Here is a 27,295-nt window from a genome sequence, read left to right on the forward strand (position 1 = left end):
CTGGAGGAAGGGCACCCAAAATGCTCCTTGGAAGTGAGAATGTCCAGACTTCGTCTCACCTATTTTGGTCATGTTGTCAGAAGGGATCATTCTCTGGAGAAGGATGTCATGCTTGGTAAGGTGGAGCGTAGACGAAAGAGGGGGAGGCCTTCAACAAGATGGATTGACACGGTGGCTGCCATGATGGGCTCAAGTATAGCAGGGATCATGGAGCTGGTGCAGGATCGGGCAGTATTTCATTCTGCTGTGCATGGGGTTGCTATGAGTCAGAGACGACTCAGCGGCACCTAACAACAACTTAATAGGTAGTGTTATATTCATTTATCAGGAGGCATATAATGTCTGGTTGTCTCTAATTTGGTGATGTTAACAGCTTGCTTCAACTTTTATGTCTCAGTTTTCTTAAAGAGATTCTAAGTTCCTTTAGGGAAAGGAAAATCTTTATTGTTATTAAGTAATCTTAAAAATTGTTATGCTTTTATCTAGTTTCAGGTATATAGAGAGCACAGAATAAATACATTCTGACTGACATTACACAGTGCTGTTCCCTCAAACTAACTGCCAAGTGCTCCTGTAAAAAGTCATGACATTTCAGTAAGTCAGTTGGAATAAAGAACAAAATCTGTAACAACCCACCCAATGAGTAAATCTCTGTGAAGTCATCTTTTTACTCAAGTACTCTGAATTTTATCAATACCATCAGGATGCAATAAGAATGCAAAAATTAAAAAGGTATTTGAAGGAAGAAATACTTAGCTTATACTTCCAAGTTCTCAGGAAATTACTTATATAATAATCATACTAATAATAACTATACCTACTTGCAGGTTTATATTTCCTAAGGAAGTAGGTTACTTCTAGAAGTCTGCACCAAGATATGCAGCTTTAAGGAACCCGGAACCATCAGCAGAATGTCAAGAACAGGATACTGTTACCTGTGACGTATACAATGCAACAAAATGCAATGCACTGCCCTCGAGTCGGATCCGACTCATAGTGACCTCTCCTTGGGTTTCCAAGGCGTTATCACTACAGAAGTAGAATTGCCCAATCTTCCTTCCAAGGAGTGCTGGTGGGTCTGAACCGCCAGCCTTCTGGTTAGCAGTCCAATGCCTGAGGCACTACTTCAAAATTATTTGGAAGGTGTAAATAACCATATCATAAAGAGAGCGCAAAAAGGAGATTATTTCAACTTCAACCACTAAAGATGAAATTTACGAAGCAAGAAATATTTGACCAGGTATGACAGTGTGGGATCCTAACCTTGCTTTTATAGTCGTCAACATTGCATAGTCAAGAATGAATATATATATATATTTAAAGAAAAGAATCTGACAGAGAATTACTGCTTATTTCTTTAGTAAGCTGAGACCAAGGTGCTATTTAGATACTTCACCAACTTATTTTTTCTTTATAAAGCCTTGGAAGAAAGATGTTAAAACATGCTACCATCATAACTGTCTTAAAGGTAGCAAAACTACCCATAATCATCATCATGAAGGACCAATTCTACTGCTAGTAAAATTCCAGTCAAGATTCTTCCATTTAGCTCTCAATCACTATTAAGATGACACAAAAAAAGAAGAGAGCCAGTATTAATGGTGAAGAGACCCTGGAGTCAAGTAAACCCAAGTTTGAATATGGTCTCTACCACTTACTAGCTGTGTGAACTTGGGTAAGCTAGCTAACTTCTCTAATCCTCAGTTCTTCTATTCAGTAAAATGGGAATAATAAATAACACTTACCTCAGAGGGTGTTTGGAGGATTAAATCAGATAACGAATATAAAGCCTTTAAACACAATACAGATAGTTTCCAGGTTACTAACAAGGTCTGTTTCTAGCCATGTCTTTAAGTGGAACTTGTAGGTGAATAGGAACAAATGCATACGGTTCTTACTTAGCCTTTAGTGTAAGAAGAGACTTGAAGCCTTTTCAATGATTTAAAAGCTGCACGTGCAGCAGTGAAGGTGATTGTGATGAATTTGTTGCAAGTAGGGGTTGGTTCAATCATTTCAAAGCCAGGACCAATTTACGTAACAATAAAGGACAAGTAGGAGTTGTTCACAAGTTGGCAGGGACTGCCTGTACTTGGCATGTTATCAAAAGCTGTTAGCTGTTAGGGATGATGACAGTTTTACTATGAACAGTTTCAAAACCCATATGTATCATTCATAAGCCTTAAGAACTTCATCCATCAGCTGTTTAGAAAGTATTACTAATTCAACAACATTTTAAGGCTTCACAAACAGTTGTCTGTATCATAGCAATTTTCCTGTCATGAATGAAGTTACAGTCAATCAGAAAGAGACGTAAAAGCTGGTTAAACTCTTTCTACTCAAGAGATTAACTATTCATCTAATGTTATATAAATTATAGGCAGATCATCCTCTTGTGGTACATGTAAAAAACAGTATAAGTAGATGATTCTAGGAAAGACTTAGACAACATGTAAATGCCTTACTTTTTGTTTTGTTGTTCGCTGTTTGCCATCGAGTCAGCCCTGACTCATAGCAACCCCTCCTTGGGTTTCCGAGGCAGTATCACTACGGAAGTAGGATTGCCCAACCTTCCTTCCGAGGAGTGGCTGGTGGGTTTGAACCGCCAGCCTTCTGGTGAGCAGTCAAGTGCCTTAGGCACTATGCTACCAGAGCTCCTAAATGCCTTACTATAAATTTTTAATTAGAAATAACCAGCTGAATGCTGTCATGTAATTTTACTTAGATAGTCCATCATTAAACTAACCAAGACAGAGAATTAAACTGAAACAGCTTAACTGACCTTTGAGAGAAAAGATGTGGCAGAAAAAGTACATCAAGCTCCACTAAACGCAGTTATTTGTTCTCTAAACTCTAAACTCTGTGCAGTGTGAACTTATTAGAGACATAACATCCTAAGGCTGACTAATATGTATTTGTCAGTATTGTTTATAAATACTCTCCAGAAGATCAGCAAAGTCCTGAAATACAACCTGCCTTCCTCAAGCCAGCCACCCTTGGATCACATCTCACAAAGAAATGATGATAGAATAGTCAACCAATGGCTACACACTGAAAGAAAGGTAATATAATAGCAAGCAGGAAGCAGTTGTTTCTTTTCCCCCTTGAGACAGTTCAGACAATAGCATTCTAAGCAGTAACAGATACTTCTGAGTGGTCACTTTTAAAAAGACAAACTTCAGGACAGAAATGATGACCTTGATTTAACCTTTTCTGCTATGGTAACTGTGGTGCAATGGATTTCTCATATATATGGCCTTTCTGGCCTTGGACTTAATAGTTTTGCTAAAGCCACTCCTGGGAAAGAAGGTTGGGCAATCTACTTCTGTAGTGATACCGCCTCGGAAACCCAAGGAGGGGTCGCTATGAGTCGGGTCCAACTCTACGGCACACAACAACAACAACAGCAACTGGCTGGGCTACAGCCCGCCTTGTCACTGGTCTATTTTATGCACCTTACAAGAATTGGTCTGTCTACTTTGTGAACAGGGTGTGTAAAACCACCAATGAGATTAAGTGACCTTGCAGGAATTTGATTACCATGCAAATTAAGTGACTGTGGCCTACAAGGGGATTGGTCAAGTTCATAGTCTGGTGGGAGGGCTATGACTTGGAACTGACAAAAAGTAAACTTAAATAAGGGCCAACTCCAGACTTTAGGGGACTTTACTACCCTCAAGAGCCTTGAGCAGATTATGTCCTTTGGATTCAGGACTCCTGTGCTGAGAAACTCCTAGGCACAGGAGAGAGCTGTATCACTGAAGACAGCATAAAACAATGTAGCAGCACAAGTGTCAACACAACAAGCAACAGGAACCAGGAGACTGGCATGCAGCAGCTGCAGAAAACTTGATGAATGACGCCGAGAGAGATGAGCACTTCTGGGCCGTTGGCTTGTTGGCAGAGTAGGGTGCCTCCAGGCACTTGTTGGCAGAGGTAAAGAGCTGTAACACTTGCCTGAGCAGCACATGGCCAAGAGAATGTCCAGTGGCAGGCACAGCTGAGAAAGAAGGCCCAGTGGTGGGCATGGCCAAGAAGCAGCTGAAAGCTGTCTTGGTTGGAAGTTGTTCTGATCGAAGAACTGTGTCCTGTCTCCTGAGTTGTGTCCTGTTACTTCCAAGTTTATCCTGATCCCAAGCTGCAACCTGTTACTTCCCTAATAAACCACATAATGGTGAGTATGGTCTTTGAGTTCTGTGTGGCTATTGCAACGAATTATCAAACTCAGCAGAGAAGTAAAGAGGTGTGTGTCGTGTGCGTGGGGTAGTGGCTAGTGTCAGAAATGGTCAAAAAGTTAGAGTGGAGGTGTGTCTGACTGACACCTCAAAGGAATTAGCTTTGTGATGATCTTTATTCTCATTCATCCTCCTGAATGCAGAAGAGATCTGACACTAGCAGACTGCAGTGACCCACACACAAAATAATTACTTGAATAGAATTTTAAAAAGAAAATTTAAAGCAATATTTGCAGATTATAGGATCTCCTATACTTGCTGATGTGTAGCTTTATAAATAGTTTATATGGTTGTGAATGTGTATATTCTGTGCCATTCCTATACCTCCCCCACTCAATTCCAACCAGATTAACATCAATTTCAAACCCTCCCTCATTCTCTCCTCCAAAAGCAAACACAATTCTCTATACAGAGTTGGCACTGAGTAAATATTGACCAATCAAATCAAGCAGGGTTTGCCAAGACCCAAAGGAGTTTTATCAGACCAGTGGGTCATGCTATTCTGTGCCTTGCACCATAGTGAATTCTTTGGGACCTTTTTGGTATTTGGCATTTCCTAGTCAAAAATCAGTCCATGTGCAAAATGGGACTCCCGTGGCTCAATGGTTTAATTGCTTGGCTGCTAACTCACCCATAGGTTTTGCGGTAGAAAGACCTGATGATCTGCTTTGTAAAGGTTATAACCTAGAAAACCCTTTAGGGCAGATCTGCTGTCACAAGAGATCAAGAAGCAGAATTGACTTGACAGCACTTAACAACCACTTTGCAAAAAGGAATTTTCTTAGGCCTGTAATACCTGTCCCCAAATAGTAAATAAAAGCAAAGGAGCTATCCTACATAGCCAGATAACTTGTACTTTATCCAGTGTTTGTGAGTACATGGAGCAATGGAAAGATGGAAGGAATTATGTATTATGTATCTGGAAATGGCAGAATTGCCTTCCCATACCAAAACCACACAGTTCAAACTATTAAGGTCATATTTCGTTGTCAGGAAAAAAAGCTCGTTTGCTTCTGGATTCTACTCCCAGAATACTAACCACCTTCCTACCACTGACAGGTATCTTGGGCGTGGGCTAGCACAGAACTATGGTTGGCTGGCATTAGTTCCTCTAGGCTCCAGTGTTGCTTTAGCTGTTACTCACTCAGCTTGAAAGATTTCTCAAGGTCCTCCTTATTTAGAGATGGAGAGAGGAATGAGTGACCCTCAGGGATACTGCATTTAAGTTGGAGCCTCTTTAATGCTCTTACGTACATACCTCTACTATAGCAAGATTACCTTAGTGATAGAACCCATTCTTGAGTCATCTTTGTAATCCCTACAACTGACACACACAAAGCTATAATAAATATCTATTAAATGAGTTTCTGGCATAGAAATTTTCCTAAACATTCTATATTCTCCTTTATCTCTCATCATACTCAAGTTCTTTGAATGGTTATTGCATATTAATTACCCCACCCAAATTTCCTACCTCCCAGTATTTGGTTCGGTTGATACCCTCTGCATATGCTCGGGCAAAGTTACTTTCGCTGTTGAGGGCTGTAATGGCTGCGCTGAGCTGAGACATGGGGTGTAGATTGGTAGGAAAGTTGTCCAGCATGGTGACCACATGGGAAGGCAGAGCTGCCCTCTTTGCCCACTCTTTTGAGAGCCAAGATACCTGTGGAGACACAGACAGTACTCAAAATACTAGCAAGAAAAGGAAGGAGAGAATGAAAAGGTCAGTGATAGCAGAGTAAAGAAACCCAAGAGTTCAGCTCAATTTGTTTACATAGCAGACCCTTTTCTGATTCCTTCCCCTCACTGAAAATTTCTGTAACTACTACCCACAGCCAGATCAGGATTAAGTGTCTGAGATTACAGAAAGGCAAAAGGATTAAGAAGAACTGATGTCCTTCTGCTTTACCTGTTCCTCTGTTGGAATCTGTCCAGTCATCAGCAGCCAAAACAAGCCCTCGGGCAGGGGTTCTTCCCCACCCTTAGCTTTGGGGAGAAGTTTCTGGCATTCAGGGATACTATAGCCTCGGAAACGAATGCCCTTGGGGGAGAAGAGTGAGAATTACAACTTCTTCCCCGCACCCCCGCCCTGGTCTTCCGATTCTTTTTTAATTTTTTTTTTTTTTTACTTTTTTATTTTTGTAGTGTTTCCTCCCCACCCCTCCTACCCCTGGTAACTAATAAAGTTTCCTTCCATAACAACTTTTTAAGTTTACTGGCCTGGAAGTCACATAATTGACTGGTCCCACTCAAAGAAGACCTTTCAATAAGTCAGAATAGAACTTTTAAAGCTTAAATCATCAGATAACTTATTTCTATTGTACTTTCATATAAAAAAGTTAACCTCTTCAGTGACATATTTTCTGCATATAATGTGGCCATGGATATAATGCATAGAGCATGCATAGGAAACTAATGCACGTAGGTTGCATGGTTTGCAAAAAAACAGGTAATGAGTTACTTGCATAAAAATAATTTTTCATTCATGATACCTATTCTCCACTTTTCCAAAATATGAAAGTGCTGTTTTTCTTACTGTCGTTGTCCTAATCCATACTGTATGCAAGTCAGTAAATACAATGATTACAGTGATTGATATGAAGCTATCTTACCTCATCAGGATCAAGAACTGATGTTTCGTATATCAAACCCTTCATGCCTCTCATGCCACCATACATCTGAAGAAAAGAAAGAGGATGTGACCAGCTGCCAAGTGTTATTTAGGCTAGAGTTTATCAGAGCTTCATGGGATTCGGGAGAGGAAATTTATTCTGATTTGTAAGACTTCATTTGGAGGAAGAAAAAAATTACTGAGGAGTTAAATTTATCATAAAATAAAACTCTGAAAACGAAAAAATTAAATCGAAAAGTCACTTTCTTTAAGGTTTATCTATGGAAGGAAATTTTCTTTGTTGGTTACCAAGGGTGTGAGGGTAGGGTAGGGAACACTGTTAGATTGATAGAGGTAAGTATTGATTTGGGTGAAGAGAAGGGCAATGTACCAAATGTGAGTGACCAACATGGTGGCACTGAGGAAGAGAAAGACATAGAGAGGTACATGGGAAGTACAGACAACAAAGATGAACCCTTTCGCACATACAGTACTGCGTTGTCAGTGAAGGCAAATATGGGTATACAGGTGGATAGATGGGTGGACAGATGGGTAGACAGGCTGAACTAGTAGGTATGTCTGTGAAGTGTGGAGTGTACCCAAGAACATGTATAGGGTTGGCAGATAATGGTCCTATAAGCTTATGTGTATGATCTGAATTCCCAGGTGTATAGTAGAGCTGACAGGAGGCAAGGTGGTAGTCACTGCTTGGTCACAAGCCAGCTCCCAGAGGGACTGAGTAGTTGAACCTGTGGGCTCGGGACCATAGTCGCTGGGGACATCAAGCGCAGTTGGCATAACACACTACACAAAACATTGTTCTACCTCCTACTTTGGCGAATAGTGACTGGGATCTTAAAAGCTTGCAAGTGGCCGTCTAGATGCAACGATGGGTCTCTCCTCATCCAGAGCAAAGAAGAATGAAGAAAACCAAAAATTCATGGATACAATCAGTCTTAGCAACTGGTACACCATCCAGTCTGCAGCCTATATGACTATGAGATGAGAAGAACTACATGGTGCCTGGTTACCAATGTCCACCACTTGGAAGGGGATCTCTGTAGGAGATCCTGGATAGAGAGGGAGAACAACGTGGACAAAACTCAAAATCATTTGGAGGAAAAAAAAAGGGGGGGACACACCAGGTTTGCTGGTCCGATAGAGCCTGGTAGAAGCACTGAGACTATGGCCCCTAGCTGCCCGTCAGGTCTGGAACTGAACCCACACCTGTGGCTGTCAGTCAAGCAAAAGACAGGCATATGAGTTGAACATTTACCTGAGGTAGATACACTCCATGGACAGAACAATCATGGTAGAAAGAAGGGCTGCTAATGCACCGGGAGATAGCTCAAGGGGCAGGAGGGCATGGAGGGATAGACACAGGGAAGAGGTAATTATCAGGAAGAAGTGGGAGGGGAGCTGTTGCATTGTGGTAAATTGTGGTCAATGTCATGAGACAAAGTGTATGTGAAGGGCTGTATGGAAAGTGAATTTGCTCTGTAAATTTTCACCCAAATCACAATAAAAAAAAAGTCACTTTCTTTAATGTTTCTGCCTGTTTGTTTCCTTTTCTTATTGTATTTTTTCTATTGCTTACCCTTACTGCCCCTTCTCATTCCCACCAACCAAAGTAAACAGAATGAGATTTACAAGGGGAAGAAATGGAGACCAATGGCTAAACACTTCTGTGGAACTTATCATGTGAGCCAGTCAGTCTCTTAAAACTAGGGCAAAAGTCATCCTAAATATGTTCTAAAGAGCCCTGCTGGCACAGTGGCTAAGCACACTTGGCAGCTAACTGAATGGTTTACCCACCAGCTGCTCCATGAGAAAAATACGTGGTAGTCTGCTTCCATAAAGATTACATACAGCCTAGGAAACCCTATAGGGCACTTCTACTCTGTTCTTATAGTGTTGCTAAGAGTCAGAATTGACTTGATGGCAATTTATTTATTTATATATTTAAATTATGATTTGGGTGAAAGTTTACAGAGCAAATTCATTTTCCATACAGCAGTTTACATACATTTTGTCTTATGACATTGACTACAATTTACCACAATGCAATAGCTCCCCTCCCACTTTTTCCCCATAGTTACCTCTTCCCTGTGCCCTTCCCTCCATGCACTCCTGCCCCGAGCTATGTCCCTGTACATACACATCCGTTCTATTCTCCCATGATTGTTCTCTCCAAGGACTATATCTACCTAGTGTAAATGTTCACCTCATATGCCTGTCTTTTGTTTGGGTGGAAGCCACAGGTGTGGGTTTAATTCCAGACTTGAAGGGCAGCTAGGGGCCACAGTTTTTATGTTTTATCAAGCTCTATCAGACCAGCAAACCTGGTCCTTTCCCCCGCCCCCCAAATGATTTTGAGTTTTGTTTCATATTGTTCTCCCACTCTATCCAGGATCTCCTACATAGATCCTCCTCCGAGTGGTTGACAGTGGTAGCCGGGCACCATCTAGTTCTTCTAGTCATATAGGCTCAGGATCGCATGGTGTACCAGTGACTTAGACTGATTGTGTCCATGAATCTTTGGATTTCTTCATTCTTCTTTGCTCTGGATGAGGAGAGGCCCATCATTGCATCTAGATGGCTGCTTGCAAGCTTATAAGGTCCCAGTTGCTACTCGCCAAAGTAGGAGGTGGAACAATGTTTTGTGTAGTGTGTTATGCAATTGAGCTCGATGTCCCCTGCAACTATGGTCCCGAGCCCACAGGTTCAACTACTTGCTCCCTCTGGGTAGCAAGAAGTGACTACAACCTTGTCCCTTGTCAGCTCTACTATATACCTGGGAATTCTTACAGAACATACAAATACACATTGTCTGCCAACCCTATACATGGTTTTGGGCACCCTCCTCCATGCAACAGTCAGTAAGTACAATACCTAATAGTTCAGCCTGTCCACCCATCTATCCACCCATATAGCCATGTTTGCCTTCACTGACAACGCAGTACTGTATGTGCAAAAGGGTTCATCTTTGTTGTCTGTACCTCCCATGTATCTCTCTATGCCTTCCTCTTCCTCAATGCCACCATGTTGATCACTCACATTTGGTACACTGACCTTCTCTTCAACCAAATAAATACTTTTCTCTACCTAACAGTGTTCCCTCCCAACCCTGGTAACCAACAAAGAAAATTTCTTTCCATATATTAACCTTTTCTTGGCTTTTTACAATAACAGACAAATATAATATATGTCCTTCTGTAACTGACTTATTTCACTCAGCATAATATATGACGGTAACTTTTTTTTTGCTGTTTGTTTCTTCCTTTGCAATATGTTCTAGAGGGCCTGCTAGGGCTGTGGTTTAAATAGACAGTGGGTAACATCAAATCAAGGACAGAATCCTGGCCCCAAAAGCTACAGGGCTGGGAACAGAAATAGAAACTTCCTTCATCCCTCCCCTCGATGAATTAGGTTAGGGTCAACTATTAAATTTGTAGGGAAAAAAAAACCCTAATCTCTAATGAACACCATAATCTCAGTATTTCCTCGTATAGAACAGAACACTTTTGAACAACTCATGAAAAGAAGGGTACTTTTGTTGAGGCACATTAGAGATACTTCTCCCAGACAAGACCTACCCCACAGCCCTTACCATGTCCACAGTGATTTGGCCCACCACTGTCTTGCCATGTTGCTGCCTGAAGGTCTTAATTCTGGCTTGCTCCTTAGGTATCATGTCAGCCAATATTTCTTTCAAATTCTAAGAGAAGTAGAAGGATCAGAAAGCAGATCAGATTTTCTATAAAGTAGGGATTATTAAAGCTTTCCTTCTTAGAATCTCACATTATCTGCCAAGGAAGTCTAGTCAATTACTCTGTACAGATGAGGGTTACAGAATTAAGCAAAAAACATTTGATATTCCCTTTTTTATTAAGCCAGTGAGTAAATTACTTCTTAAAACAGCAGTAGCAGCAATAATAATAGTTACAGTAACAACAATAATAATGGATACCTCCAGGAGATACTCAGGATGCTCACCTAAGATCTTTCCACATTCAGAAATTGCATAGTGGTGGGAAAAGGCAGTTTTTTGGTTTTATTGCCAGGATAATAGCAAGAGGCCAGGTGGTAGCCTAAGGTCAGGCTGCCTCAATGATTCTCAGCCCTCTTTTCCAATTCTTACCGTGGAAGAAGCACTGGCATGCCGGGCAGCAAGAACAAGACAGGATGCATTCTGCAAAGAAAATACAAAAACAGTTATGCAACAGTTTCTCCTCCTTACTGTACACTAACAGGAAAGAGTTTCATTGATTTCAGTGATACAACCTCTTTTCTCTTTATCTGAGCCTCTCAGGACAGTTGGACACAGAAAGGTATAAAAGACTCCAAACTGCTTAGGAGGAGTCACTAGCCTGGAAGCAGTAGCAGGTTTAACTCAGCTCCTAACATCCACAGCTACAGGAGCATTCTCTGAAGAGAGACTCTTTTCCACCATCAGCATTCCAGGTACGGCTTTGTTAGGCATAGAAAAAAGGTCAGAGAGGCAATTGTTAAGGAACCCAAATCTAGCTGTCAATATTCTGAGTCGTCCCAAGGAAAGTAAATGAGGAAACTGGCCAATTTACCCCTGCTGGTAAGAGCTGTCCTGTACCAAGTCTTTTGGCAGCACTTTAATCTCTCCAGTGTAGGAGAGTCCACAGGCAGCCTTTCACAATAATACTTCTAACTCTCTTGGAAAAAGCAGAGAAAGCAGATGCCTACTCAAATGCAACAACAGAAACTGGAGAACTGGAAAATTATCTTCAAAGTGCCTAGAAAAATTATGAAGCTTGAGTTAAGTATAGGGGTGAGGAGGATGACATGACACTTAAAATAAGTGTGAAATAAACACTTTTCAGATTAAAAACAGAGTTTATCAACTACATATCTGTATTAAAGGAATTTTAAAGATATCTTTTAGGAAGTTAAAGGTCCTGGGTGGTGCAAATGGTTTGCACTTGCCTAAACTAAGGCAGCAACTCTGCAGAAGTAAGGCCTGGTGATCTGCTTTAGCAACGATTACAACCAAGAAAATCCTATGAATCCTATAACACACAGGGTCACTATGAGTCAGAACTGCCTGGAAGCAATGAGTTTTTCTGTTCAGGAGGAAAATTATCCAGAAAGATAGATCTGAGACTCAAGAAAGATATTCTTTACCACAGAAATGCGTAGCTAGCCAAGCTTATTTTTAGAGAAAGGCTTTTATCCCCAAAGTAAAACTTCTCTGTGGAAAGAGTGCTTGAGTTGCCAAAGAAAGTTCAACTTTAAATTAAGACCAACACACTAACTAGTTTTAAGGCCTTAGACTAGTAGATAAACTTTTCTGCACAAGATTACTTCAAAGATCAAATGAGAGAATTGAAGGAAGCCTGTTTCCTGTCAATAAAATGGTGCTAATATAACATACACTTCAGTGTTCTTTTGATAAATTATAATGGATGTGAATACATTTTGCAAACTAAATTCCAAATAACTATATGCCCTAGGGAGAGAGTTTTATGGGACTTGAGGCTTTTTAGAATTTAGCACCACTCTTTCTGTTGGGAAAGGAGCTTTGGTGGCACAGTACCTAAATCATCTGATTGCTAACCAGAAGGTTGGCAGTTTAAATCCACCAGCCGCTCTGTGGGAGAAAGATGGGGCGATTTACCTCTGTAAAGATTTATTGCCTTGGAAACCCAAAGGTTTCCGACTCCACTGTGAGTCAGAAATCATCTTGACAGTAGTGGGCTTGGGCTTCCTGTTGGGGCAGGGATGGGAGTGTGGTATAGTAGTGGGAGTAGACTGCAAATGGAAGAGACCCTTCAGAAAAAGTTATTATTTTTAAATATTTTGTTGTTTTAGGTGAAAGTTTACACAGAAAATTACCTTCCTATCTATCAGTTTTTGCACAAATGGTTTCATGACATTGGTTACATACTTTCACAGTGTGTCAGTATTCTCACTATTTCCATTCTGTTTGTTTTGTTTCTATTGATTTAGCTTCTCTTTCCCTCTGTGCCTTCTCACCTCTGCTTTTGGGTAAATGTTGACTATTTGGTCTCATACAGTTAATTGTATAAGGAAGCTGTGAAAAAGAGCATGGGGGCAGCATCTGACCTCCTTTAACTTTAAAGGGGGCGAGAGAATCAAGATGAACATCATCAGGAATATGTTGCAACCAAGGCTGATTCCTACAAGGTGGCGTCAGACATGTTGCCATGCTCTAACCCTTTAGTCAACTCAGACACCAACTGTCCCTCCCATACCACTCTCTACTTCTCTGTTGGGTTCAGTAATTCACTGCAATGATGGCACATAACTCACAGACAATACTCACTATTATGGGGATTATTAGAGAAGTAACAGGTTACAACTCAGGATCAGAAACAACTCAGGATACAGTTCTTCAAACAGGACAGCTTCTTCTCAGCCATGCCACAGGCATGCTTCTCTCTGGCCTTGGCCTCTTGCCCTGCTCAGGCCAATATTACAAAGCTCTTTTAGCTCTGCTGATAGGAGGCTAGAGAAGCATCCCACTCTGCCAGCAAGTCTCCTCCCTGAAGGCACTCAGCTTTCTCACACTATGGGCTAGGAAGGCCACCGCTCTGTCTCATGCTGGTCTCTTAGTTCAGCTGCCTTTGTCTCAGCACAGGATGTCGGGTCCAAGCCTGGTCAATCCACCATTAGTTTTCTTGATGGTGGTGAGATCCCTCCTTTCCATCCCTGAGATACCTCAAGTAAAGCCTAGCAAAATGGCAAAACTGACCAATTCCTGTTAGGGAATTCCACACATATTATTTGCATGGTCCCACTCCCACAAGAGTGTCACGTACCTTATTTACATTATTAGTAAGCTATCCAATCCCCTCGGTGAGCACCTTCACATTTACATAGTCCCACCCAGTCATCTGGTGGGGGTCACAAAGGCCACGGCACTGTAAGAACCATACTAAATAATTCACTGCATCACAGGAACATGTTACTCATAGGTGATATTGCTTATTTTATAAGTCAATCTATTATTTGGCTAAAATATGACCTCTACGATTAGCTTCAGTTCAAGTTCAATCTTAGGGTAACATATATGTATTTTTTACGTGGCCCCCAAAATAGTCTAAGATTTTCTCTCCCCTTCCCTCCAGTGCCTGGAAACCAACAAAGTGAGTTTCATTCCCTGAATAAACCTTTCCTTGACTTTTTATAATAATGGGCTCATACAGTTATTTGTCCTTCAGTGATTGACTTATTTCACTCAGCATAATGTCCTCTAAATTCATCCATGTTGTGAGATGATTTATGTATTCTTCATTATTCTTTAATGTTGCATAGTATTCCATTATATGAAGGTACCACAGTTTGGTTATCCAGTCATCTGTTGATGGACATTTAGGTTGTTTTCACTTCTTTGCTACAGTGAATTGTGCTGCAATAAACATGGGAGTGCATATGTCTGTTTGTGTTCTGTCTCTCATCTATTTAGGATATGTTCCTAGTAACTGAATTGCTGGATCAAATGGTATTTCTATTTTCAGTTTTTCAAGGAAATGCCATACCATCTTCCACAATGGTTGTACCATTTTGCAGTCTCACCAGCAGTGTATGAGAGTTCCAATCTCTCTGCAGCCTTGCCAGCATTTGTTACGTTTAGGGTGATACTCTTGGGGGTTCTTCTAGTTTCTATTGGTCCAGCAGCTCTGGCCTTTTTTAGCAACTGAATTTTGTTCTACATTTATCTCTCATTCTATCTGGGACCTACTATTGTGTCCCTGGTCAGAATGGTTGGTAATGATAGCCAAGCACCACCTAGTTCTTCTGGTCTCAGGTTAGAAGAGGCTGTGGTTCATGTGGGCTAGTAGTCCCAAGGACTAGTTTCATCTTTCAGTCTCTGGTTGCCTTCTTTCTCTTTTGCTCCAGAGGAGTAGAGACCAATAGTTGTATCTTAGATGGCTGTTCAGAAGTTTTTAAGACTCTAGACACTACCATCAAACTAGGGTACAGAACATTATCTTTATGAACTGTTATGTCAATTGACTAAGTTGTCCTAGGAGACTATGGTCCTGAGCCTTTTAACCAGTCTTGTGAGTTGTTTGCAGATGTCTAGGAAGTCTCCATAACTCTGCCCTCTTCATGCTTTACTATATATACTGATATATTTGTAGCACACACAAACCTGTATGAACATATGCTTACAGATACACCACGGGGCTCTGGTGGCACAATGCCTAAGACATTGATTACTAACCAGAAAGTTGATGGTTCAAATCCACCAGCCGCTCCACGGAAAGAAGATAGAGCAATCTACTTCCATAAAGATTTACTGCCTTGGAAACCCTTGGAGCTCTGGTGGCATAGTGCCTAAGGCATCTGACTGCTAACCAGACGGCTCCTTGAAAAGAAGACTGGGCAATCTACATCTGTAGAGATACCACCTCAGAAACCCAATGGGGGTTGCTATGAGTTGAAAATGACTGGATGGCAGTAAGCCTTTTTTTTTTTGTTTGACAGATACACTGAAACATGCATATACCTTTCTATACACATAGATGCATACCTACCTACCTACCTGTTACTACACACATATTTTTGGTTATTATTGTTGCTACAAAATTTTATGTTATAGCATTTACTGAAATTGTCTATTTTTCTTGTGTACTTCTCAGTGTCTTCATTTACCTTGTTCAAGTTGTTTACACTTCAACCATATTGGTACTGCCTTTCTCATCACCAAAAATAACAGTGTCTGTTATTTAGAAAGTGATTCCTCCTCCCTTCCCCTCACATCCCTGGTAAACATCAAAGAATGTGCTTTCTGTGTGTATATCTATTCCAGACTTTTTTGAAATAACTGCCTTTTCTTATTAGTCACCAAAAAGGGAAGACATGAATAAATTCAAGTTAGTGCTCTATAAACCTAAATCTTGTTCAAGCCATTGCATGCTCCAAGGTCCTACTGACCTACCTCCCAGAGACCACATCAGCCTTGTAGATCTTTTTTGTTTTTATAGAGGTGACAGGGCACAGACCTGAGAGAAGTTAAAATTTCTCCATAATGGTAATTCTTCCACTTGTAAACCATCTTTAAGTTTCTACAATGGCTCGCAGTTTCATTGGTGAAAAAAGATCATAAGAAGAATATTTTAAGGTTAAATTTTAGGCAAAAAAAACCCAACAAAACAAAATTCTATCTAATCTCAACAGATAAAATAACAACTCAAATCTTAAGATGAAAATGGAAATTCCCTCAGGTTGGACATCTTTCTTCTACTGATATGCACATAAAACAAGGATTTTCTCCCCACTGGAGGAGGAACAGCCTGAACCAATGAGTTGCTCTCTCCTTTTACTTCATTTAGCAAGGGGAGAGAACCAGAAAGAAAAGGGTGGAAGGTCTCATAACAAGGTGGTAAGAATGCAACATCATTGAAAATAGTTCTAACTGCTGCTTAGTTATAGCCATCTCCTAAACTCAACTTGTTTATCAGTGTTAAGTATCTGGTTTTGTCCTATACCATGTTGTTGTTTGTTGTTATGTGCCGTTGAGTCGGACCTGACTCATAGCGACCCCTCCTTGGGTTTCCAAGGCACTATCACCACGGAAGTAGATTGCCCCATCTTCCTTCCAAAGAGTGGCTGGTGGGTTTGAACCGCCAGCCTTCTGGTTAGCAGTCAAGTGCCTTAGGCACTACACTACCAGAGCTCCTACCATGTGAACGAAAATTCCTCTTCAAATTGAGCATACCCTTGTATTTGTATCAGTTTCTTTGCAATTGCTCTTGCAATTGTGGAATATCATAGTAGCCCAATGAACTGTGAAGTTGTGGTATCAAAGGACAAAAAGTGATTCACAACTTTTTAATTACTATTTCAAGACTGAATACACTTGTGCAGATTTGCCAAGGGCTAGCTAGTAATACACACATAGTATGACAAACAAATGAAATTATTTCCAGCTGCCTTGAAAGTATTATTTCTTCTATCTCTGATCTGAATAACAAAATTACATTACAAGTCAATTTTTTAAACTAATTTTCAAATATAAATTTTTGTGTTAATGTCCAAATTCAAATTTTATTTGATAAATTTTACTTGTTTTATACATCTTGTTTATTTTCAATTTTTCACATTTATTTGCTATGGTAGGACCAAATTTTAAAAGTGACATAATTTTACATCCAGGTAAAACCAAACAGCAACAACTTAGTGAAGCACAAAGATGAAAGTTCAGAGAAGATAAAAAGAGAAGGACTTGTGAACCTCTAAAAACAATTCTAAAATGAATTTCCTTTTTAAAACATAATGAATCAGAAGAGACTTCTGTTGAATGCTCACGTTTAATGGGTACAAATTGTACTAGAACCACTAGTGCTGAAATTAATAGAAATATGAATATAAGAGTTCAAAATTCTGTATTTATTCCTTTGCTGTAGTTAAAAAGAAAAAAAAGTGTAGAAAATGAAACTATTTTAGAACCTGAAATTGTTGTATCTGCAGACCCCATACATAACAGACATATAGTTCTTATTTTGTGGAGTAATTTTTCTTCTAATGATGTAAACTACGAGTCAGAGAAGCTGGACTGTATGAAGAAGAATGTGGCATCAGGATTGGAGGAAGAATCATTAACAACCTGCAATCTGCTGACAACACAACTCTGCTTGCTGAAAGTGAGGATGACTTGAAGCACTTACTGATGAAGACTGAAGAATACAGTCTGCAGTATAGATTGCATCTCAATATAAAGAAAACAAAAACCATCACAACTGGACCTATAAGCAGCATCACGATAAATGGAGAAAAGACTGAAGTTGTCAGAGACTTCAGATTGCTTGGTTCTACAAATGACACTAATGGAAGCAGCAGTCCTGACATCAGACAATGTATAGCACTGGGCAAATTGGCTGCAAAAGACCTCTTTCAAGTGATGAAGAGCAAAGATGCCTCCTTGAGGACTAAGGTACACCTGACACAAACCATGGTATTTTAAATCACCTCATATGCATGTGAGAGCTGGACAATGAATAAGGAAGACCGAAGAATTGATGCTTTTGAGCTGTGGTGCTGGCGAAGAATGCTGAAAGTATCATGAACTGCTAAAAGAGCTAACAGATCTGTCCTGGAGGAAGTGCTGCCAGAATGCTCCTCAGAGGTGAGACTGGTCAGACTTCGTCTCACCTACTTTGGTCATGTTGTCAGAAGGAACCATTCCCTGGGGAAGGATGTCATGCTTGGTAAGGTGGAGGGCTGATGAAAGAGGGAAAGGCCCTCAACAAGATGGACCGACACAGTGGCTGGGCTATGGGCTCAAGTACAGCAAGGATCATGGAGATGGCATGGGACCGGGCAGAGTCTCGTTCTGCTATGCATAGGGTCACTATGAGTTGGAGATGACTCAACTGCACCTAACAACAGCACTACCACGAGATCGAAGGAAGGCCAAGTGATTATCATCACAGTGGAGCATTTGAAAATTCATGTCAAAAAGTTCTGGATGTTAAACAAACAAGGTTTTGTAGCCAGAGTATGTTTCTAGGGTACAAAGGTAATGGTGAAAATTATAAGAGGGAGTGGCTACTGTATTCTACATTAGTAGGCTCTGTATATTGTTTCTGTTTGCAAACTGTTTAGTCCTAAATAATTTAATTCTCAATTTGCTACAGATGGATTTAACTGACATAACTCAAATATGACTGATAAACATGAAAACAGTTCAGTTCAGAGACCATATGTTTTATATTTAAACCAAAGACATGGTTTTGGCTTAACTTATGAACTGGAAACACAAAATAACAGAACGTCAGTGTTAAAAAGCTGTTTTGCAATGTATTTGTTGCTGTCATTATAATTGCTGAACATGGACTATCTTTTCAAGGAGGAAATGGAGAGTTTAGGTCCCCACAAAATGGTAACTTTTTTAGTTTATTTGAACTTGTTTGTTGCTCAGTTTGATCCATTTTTTAGCAGGTCCCATCTCAAAATAAGGTAACACAGGAAAGGGCAATCCATATGTGTCTAAACCAACATGTGAAGAATTAATAAACTTAGTAAGTGACAAAGTCTGATCAACTATTTTCAGTGGAATAAGTAGCTTAATATTTCAAGTCTGTAGAGTCTACTCTTGATCTTTCGCATATACATCAGCTAAGCATTGTTTTAAAATATGTATCTCCAACAGATGGAAAACCTGTTGAGCAATTTATTACATTTACTAACTTCAAAAGTCGTACTAGTGAAGAAATGGCAAATCAAGTACTTCACTATTTATGTAAAGTTTGCAAGACTGATTTTTTTAAGCACAGAGGGGAGTCTAATGATAATGCTGACAATATGTCAGGGAATTATGATTTTTTTCCTATTGTTCTGTTATTCTACACACTTTTTGCCACCTCTACTCACCAGTGGATATTTAGGCAATGATCAAGTATTAAAATGTCTTTCTAATACACATTGGAAGCACATGCTGTAGCAAAGAGTGCAATCCTGGAATCGTACACTCAGATTCTAGATGCTTTAGGGAATACTGCTGAAGATCAGATACAACAAGGAGATACCAAGAGTAGCTAAAAACATTACCAACAAAAAGCAAATACTAAAGTATATATTTATGTTGATTACGTGGAATAATATATTGCAGCATTTTCACTGCATGAGTCAAGCTGTCCAAGATTCAGAAGTAAATTTAAAGATGTACAAAGATCTCTATCAGACAGTAACAGGATATTTACATAATTTAAGAGAAGATTTTGAAAATAAAACAAATCCTGCCAAATACTGATTATCAAGCAGTTCAATGTCTCAGAGCATTAGAAAGAAACAAATCAGTTATTAAGTGCCAGGGATCAATTTCACATAATCATATCCCACATCATCCACACTCTTGTATCTTGCATGAAAAGAAGGGTGAAAGTGTATGAAGTTCTTTCCAAACTGATTTTCCTTCTTAAACAATGTGGCTATAGCTGATGAAGACTGCATGAAGGTATCAAAAAAAATTAGTGCAGGCTTTCCCCATGACTTAAACATAAATCTTTATGGAGAAATGAGACGAGTTCAATCTTACATAAATGAAGTTTACAGATTTAGAAAAGACAAATTTTACTCATGTAGGCATGTATGGTTTCAGAAGATAAAACATACAGTAAATTTCCCAATGTTGAAATTGCTGTATGCATATTCCTAACATGAATGATCACAAACTGCAGTATAGAATATTCATTTTTGTTCCTAAAGTGACTCAAAAACCCTCAGTGTACAATGATTCAAGGAAAATTCAATTCATTATCATTATTATATATTGAGACTCTTTGGCAGCTTAACTGTGACAAAAATCACTGAAGAACTTATAAAAGACTGTAAGTAATGTTTTAAATTATAACATTAGTTAGAGATGAAAGATCCAAAAATATAGTAATTTGTTATAGTATTTTCTGATCATTAAATTTTCCTTTATGACACCTTTTCATTTGTTCATTTATAATTACACCATTTATTACAAAACAAGCATCAAAACTGAAGTATGAGATGTTTAAAGTAAAACCGATGCAAGTCAATTTTTCATTGTCGGTGAGTAACAGAATTTTACATTGACTGGTGAAACAACTTCACTGACTCATTTTCTTTTTGTAAAATATGAGGAATACTCTTTTCGTAAAAAAACATGGTACGTAATAAAAATCTTAGTACCCTACATCCACTAAAAATTATATAATCCAGTGTATCTCATTCTGCTAAAATGGCATATGCCAGTTCTTCATTCAATTGCTAATTTATAGTCACATTTAAAAAAAAGTTACATCGTGGATAGCTCAGACAACCAACACACATACACGTGTATACAGTAACTCACATATCCCATTCAAATTCATGGATAAGCAGAGGAGGGAGCACCACAGATTATCACTATTTAGGGCCCTCACTTGCCTTAATCCAGCCCTGAATGTCAGGTTCAGTCATGTTTTTACCTAACCCTGAAGTTTGGGGGGGGGAATGCAATCACAGCAATTTAAAAGGCAGCAATTAATTGATAAGGAGCCCTGGTGGCACAGCGGTTAAGTGTCTGACTGCTAACTGAAAGGCTGGCAGTTCGAACCCATCAGGTTTTTTGGAATTCATTGATATGATTTGCTCAAAGGCTAGAGTAGGAAAGATTCAAGGTAGTTCAACTTTACCTACTGATAAAGGTCAAAGCATTTGACTCAGAGTCAAGAAAGGAAATCTGGATTCTAGCCCAAACCAAAATAACTATTTTGTTTCCCTTTCTATGTCCATATTTAGAATAACATTCAAGCTACTTAGCTCAGAGTCTGATTCTAAGGATCCAACAATGACATGTGTAAAGGTACTCAAAAGCTTTGCTACTTAAAATGTCATTTCCTAGCCAACAGTAAGTATCAGCATCACTTGGAGCTTGTTAGGAATGCAGAATATTGGGTCTTAGTTTATAACCTCACCAGGTGATTCTTATGAATAATAAATCTGAGACACAGCTATAGTCTGAATGTTGGAAAAAGGAAGCAGCAGGGAAAAACGAGCCTGTAATATAGAATGATCAAGGAGAGATCCTTAAATCCTGATTCTGCCACTTTCTAGCTGTGTTCTCTTGGCTACGTTAATCTAAAACTTCTCAGTTTTTACATTTCTAATAAGGAGCGCTGGTGGCATAGTGCCTAAGGCAATTTATTGCTAATCAGAAGGTTAGTAGTTCAGCCACTCCACAGAAGAAAGACTGGGCAATCCACTTCTGAAAAGATTTACCGCCTCAGAAACCTAAAGGAGGTCACTGTGAGTTGGAACTGACTCAGTGGCAGTGAGGTTTTTTTTTAATGGTAATGATGCCAGTTTCAGAGCAGATAAGGACACTAAATGAAATAACTTATATGAAAGCATTTTGAACAGCACCTGGTGCATAGCTGAGTTCAATAAATATTTCTTAGAAATGTGTAGGCCTAAAAATCCACTGCCATGGAGTTGATCCTGACTCATAGCGATCCTACAGGTCAGAGAGCATGGGCTGTAAATCTTAATGGAAGCAGACTACCTCATCTTTCTTCCCAGGGAGCGGGGGTTGGGGCTGGGGGCTGGTGATGAACCACCGACTTTTTGGTTAGCAGCCAAATACTTTTAACTACTACATCACCAGAGCTCCTTGTGTGGGCCTAAAACTCAAAACTGAACTCACTGCCATAGAGTTTATTCCAACTTATAGCAACCTCCAATGGGTTTCCAAGACAGTAAATCTTTACTGAAGTAGATTGACCCATCTTCCTTCTGCAGAGTGGGTGGGTGCCAACCTTCTGGTTAGCAGTCAAATGTCTTAGGCACGACACCATCAGAGCTCCTTTGTGTGGGCCTACCACCTATCATCTATCAATCAAGCTCCCAGAGAAATATTACTCTTTCCCAGGAGTTAGATCCCAAAAAAGAGGCAGTCAAGCCTGGGCAGCAGGAGGCAAGACAAGAGGAGGAAGGGAAGAGGCACGAATGGGTAATTCCTCCAGCTATGGAATAGGATAGGAGCTCTGTAGCATAGTGCCTAAGGCACTTGACTGCTAACCAGAAGGCTGGTGGTTCAAACCCACCAGCCACTCCTCAGAAGGAAGGTTGGGCAATCTATTTCTGTAGTGATACTGCCTTGGCAACCCAAGGAGGGGTCGCTATGAGTTGGGGCCGACTTGACAGCACATAACAACAACATGGAATAGGATTAAAAAAAAAAAATTTTTTTTTTCCTTAACAGCATTTTGGCTAAGAAGGGAGGAGTCTCAGGGAGAGGAAACAAGCTTCACTAACCCGCTATCACATTTGCTGATGTGGCACACACAAAATGAGAAGTACTGCAATCATCAATCAATAATTGGAATGTACAAAGTATGAATCTAAGAAAATTGAAAGTTGTCAAAAATGAAATGGAAGGCTTTAAAAGATAGACATCCTAATAGTGGACCATGAAAACCTCAGCCTACATGATCCTGGGACCAGAAAAACTAGATGATGCCCAGCTACCACTATCAACCACTCAGAAAGGGATCAAAATAGAAGATCCTGGATAGAGTGGAAGAAGCTCTGGTGGCATAATGGATAAGGCATCTGGCTGCTACCCAGAAGTTTGGTGGTTCCAATCTACCAGCTGCTCTGTGGAAGGAAGACGAGGCAATCTACTTCTGTAAAAATTTACAGCCTCGGAAACCTAGAGGGGGTTGCTATGAGTTGGAATCAACTCGACGGCAGTGAGTTTGGTTTTTTGGTTGTGGATAGAGTGGGAGAAAAATGTTGTTGTTATGTGCCGTCGAGTCGGATCCAACTCATAGCGACCTCTCCTTGGGTTTCTAAGGCAGTATCACTACGGAAGTAGATTGCGCCAGCATCCTTCTGAGGAGTGGCTGGTGGGTTTGAACCGCCAGCCTTCTGGTTAGCAGTCAAGTGCCGTAGGCACTACGCTACCAGAGCTCCAGGAAGAAAAATATGGAACAAAATTCAAAATCATAAAAAAGACAAGTCTTACTGGTCTGATAGAGACTGGTGGGACCCCTAAGGCTATGGCCCCTTAGTCACCCTTCAAGGCTGGAAATGAACTCACTTCCAGCCAAGTAACAGACAGGTGTGTAAGGTAAACATTTATACCAAGTAGGTATTCCTTAGAAGAATTAACCATAGGCGATTAAAAGGGCAGTATTTGCACAGGTAGATAGTTCAGGGGACAGGAATGCATAGGAAAGAAACTCACAAGGAAAAGGTAACCACAGTGAGGAAGCAGGAAAAGAGCTGTTACATTATGGGGATTGCAATCAATACCATGAAACAAAATGTGTATGAACTGCTGTATAGAAAATGAATTTACTCTGTAAACTTTCACCCAAATCATCATCATCTTCATCATCATCATCATCATCATCAAAGACAGATATCCTAGGCATAAGTGAGCTGTAATGGACTGACACTGGCCATTTTTCACTGGATAATCATATGGTCTACTTGCCAGGAATGGCAAATTGAAGAGAAATAGCGTACTTTCACTGTCAAAAGAAAATTTCAAGATCTATTTTGAAGTACAATGTTGTCAGTAACAGGATAATAAACATATGCCTACAAGGAAGACCAGTTAATATGACTATTATCCAAATTTATGCACCAACTACTAATGCCAAAAATAAAGAAACTGAAGTTTTTTTTTTTTTTTTTTACCAACTTCTACAGTCTGGAATTGATCAAACATGCAATCAAGAAGTATCAATAATAATTAGTGATTGGAATTGTAAGGAGTTGGAAACAAAGAAGGATCAGTAGTTGGAATATATGGCCTCGGTGAAAGAAATGACACTGGAGACTGTAAGATAGAATTTTGTAAAATCAACGACCTATTCATTGGAAACTCTTTTTAAAAACATAATTGACAGATACACACATGGACCTCACCAGATGGAATACACAGGAATCAAATTGACTACATCTGTGGAAAGAGACAATAGAGAAGAGCTCAGTGTCATCAGTTAGAACAGGCTAGAGTCAGTTGCTGAACAGATCATCAATGACTCATATGCAAGTTCAAGTTGAAACTGACAAAAATAAATATAAATCTGCAAGAGCCAAAGTACAACCCTGATTACATTACACCTGAATTCAGAGATTACCTCAAGGATATGGGGGTGGGGGGGAGGAAGAAACAGATTTGATACACTGAACACTAAAGACCAAAGACCAGGCAAGTTGTGGGATGACATCAAAGACATCATACATGGAGAAAGCAGAAGGTCATCGAAAAGAGAGGAAAGAAAGAAAAGACCAAAACAGATGTCAGAAGAGACTCTGAAACTTGTCTTGAACAAAGAGTAGCTAAAGCAAATGAATGGAAGAAATGATGAAGTAAAAGAGCTGAACAGAGATTTCAAAAGGTAGCTCGAGAGGACAAAGTAAAGTAGTATTATGATGAACTGTGCAAAGATCTGGAGTTAAAAAACAAAAGGGAAGAATATGCTCAGCATTTCTCAAGCTGAAAGAACTTAAGAAAAAATTACAGCCTTGAGTAGAAATACTGAAAGATTCTATGGGCAAAATACTGAATGACACAGGAAGCCTCAAAAGATGGAAGAATATACAGTCACTGTAACAAAAATAAGTGGTAACTTCCAACCATTTCAGGAGGTAGCATATGATCAAGAGCCAATGGTATTGAAGGAAGAAGTCCAACCTGACTAAGGGCACTGGTGATAAACAAGGCTCCAGAATATTATGGAGATGTTTCAATAAATGGATGCAACACTGAAAGTGCTCACTTATCTAAGCCATGAAATTTGGAACACAGCTACAGCCAACTAACTGGAAGAGATCACATTACTGCCAATTCTAAAGAAAAGCAAAAGACTGAAGAAATTATTGAACAATATCATTAATATCATACACAAGTAAATTTTTTAAGATAATTCAGAACAGTTACAGCAGTACAGGGAACTGCCAGAAATTCAAGCTGGATTCAGAAGAGAAGGTGGAACTACTACTACTACTGCTAATGTCAGATGGATCTTGGCTGAAAGCAGAGAATAACAGAAAGATATTTATCTGTGTTGTATTTACTACGCAAAGGCATTTGACTGTGTGGATCATAACAAATTTTGGATAACATTTTGAAGAATGGGAATTCCAGAACATTTAACTGTGCTCATAAGGAACCTGTACATAGATCAAGAGGCAGTCATTTGAATAGAACAAGGGGATATTGAGTGGTTTAAAATCAGGAAAGGTATGTGTGAGGGTTGTATCCTTTCACTATACTTATTCAGTCTGTATGCTAAGCCAATAATCCAGAAGGTGGACTATATGGAATGTGGCATTAAAACTGGAGGAAGACTCATTAACAACTCCACCACTCATCTGTCAATTTGGCATACTGTGGTGGTTTGCATGTTGCTGTGAGGCTGGAAGATATGACATCCACAGAGGACTTCCGGTAATATGGAGGAATAGGCAGACAAGTGACACAGACCCTCTTCAACAAAGAAAAGAAAAACCAATTGACAGAGATACAGAAGATAATCCTGGAGCCTGAGCTTTGACAGCAACTATACAGAAGTGGATTAGGTACCAACTAGTTGAAAAACCTGAACGAAAACAGTGAATACAGAGATGGTCTGTCAGCTACCCTGACGGGACCAACAGCCTGAATATTTCCAAGAGGTGTTGGGACCTGAGAATTGATGTAAAGATCAGCCTTCATCACCAAGGGCTGCAGGGACAACTGCGCTGGTGGCCTATGACTAGGAAGGGAAACAGAAAGACAACCTGAGCCATTGACTTTCTGCTGTCCAGAGGGCACAGCCCTTTTGAGTATTTACACGTAGCAGCCATTTTGTATATTTAAAATGACCGAGGGCGTAGCCATTTTGATTGTTTATAAGTGGTGGCCATTTTGGATATTTAAAGTGACTGAGGGTGCAGCCATTTTGAATCTTTACAAGTGGCAACCATTTGGGATTTTATAGTGATAGCATTCTCATTCAGATTCCAGGGACCTAACAATAGGCTCTGTTTGCCAAGGTCCGCAGGAACATACGAGAGACTGACAATAGGAAAGGAGACAGGTGGTGAGTGTTTAAGAGCTATCAACTAGTAAATAAAGGAGCACAGCACAGTACCCTGCTTGCAGAGATAATACACAAACAAAGAAAACAAAAATTGTGGGCAAGTCACTCCAACATACAATCACCAATCAAATATAAACACAAAAACGTCATAATGCCTCGGAGACTACAGAGCATCACAGTCCACATAAAGAAGCAAGATAAAACAGGAGAAACAAGGGACCAGGATACAGACCCAAAACACATCCCTGAGGAAAAAGCAACATTGGAACTCCCTGCTAAGGAATTCAAAAGAATTATATTTAGGTACCTTTAACGAATTTAGAGACAGATCAAGGAAAACACAGCGAAAACTCTACAACAATTTCAAAAGACAATACAAGAACAAAAAGACAAAATAAATGAAAAATTAGAAATGATACAAAATCCACAGACAGAAACCCAGAAAATCAATACTAAATTTTCAGAAATAGATAAGACATTGAATGGGCAAAGGAGCAGGATTGAATCAACGGAAGACAGAATTGGTGAGATTGAGGACAAATACCTTAAACACTTCTTTGGAAAGGGATCAATCAGAAAAAAGATCAAGACAAAATGAAGAAAGCCTAAGGTTCATATGGAATACAATCAAAAGGAATAATAACCTACATGTAATCGGAATTCCAGGACAGGAAGAGACAAATAAAACCACAAAGAAAATTGTTGAAGATTTGTTGGAAGAGAATTTTCCTGGTATGATGAAAGTTGAGAATATATCCATTCAGGAAGTCCAATGAATCCCAAAAGAAAATCACGAAGACCTATCATCATCAAACTCACCAAAACCAAAGACAAAGAAAGAATCCCGAAAGCAGCATGGGAAAAACAAAAAGTTACCTACAAGGGGCAACCAATAAGAC

At 39.7% G+C, this 27,295-nt stretch overlaps 1 protein-coding gene across 1 annotated transcript in view; it reads right to left on the bottom strand.

Annotated features, from left to right (window-relative positions):
* The window catches only part of CS (citrate synthase), a 71,828-nt gene that overhangs the window by 7,122 nt on the left and 37,411 nt on the right, over positions 1 to 27,295 (bottom strand). Inside the window, exons 3-7 of the mRNA XM_007955121.2 lie at positions 10,985 to 11,035; positions 10,454 to 10,561; positions 6,845 to 6,910; positions 6,142 to 6,273; positions 5,707 to 5,895 (exon numbers count right to left, since the gene is read on the bottom strand). Coding sequence (XP_007953312.2) covers positions 5,707 to 5,895; positions 6,142 to 6,273; positions 6,845 to 6,910; positions 10,454 to 10,561; positions 10,985 to 11,035 — 546 coding nt within the window. The remainder of the gene's footprint in view (positions 1 to 5,706; positions 5,896 to 6,141; positions 6,274 to 6,844; positions 6,911 to 10,453; positions 10,562 to 10,984; positions 11,036 to 27,295) is intronic.

Source organism: Orycteropus afer, unplaced genomic scaffold (assembly GCF_000298275.1).
Source record: "Orycteropus afer afer isolate SDZICR_OR568_19922 unplaced genomic scaffold, OryAfe1.0 scaffold00490, whole genome shotgun sequence".
Classification (NCBI taxonomy): domain Eukaryota; kingdom Metazoa; phylum Chordata; class Mammalia; order Tubulidentata; family Orycteropodidae; genus Orycteropus; species Orycteropus afer.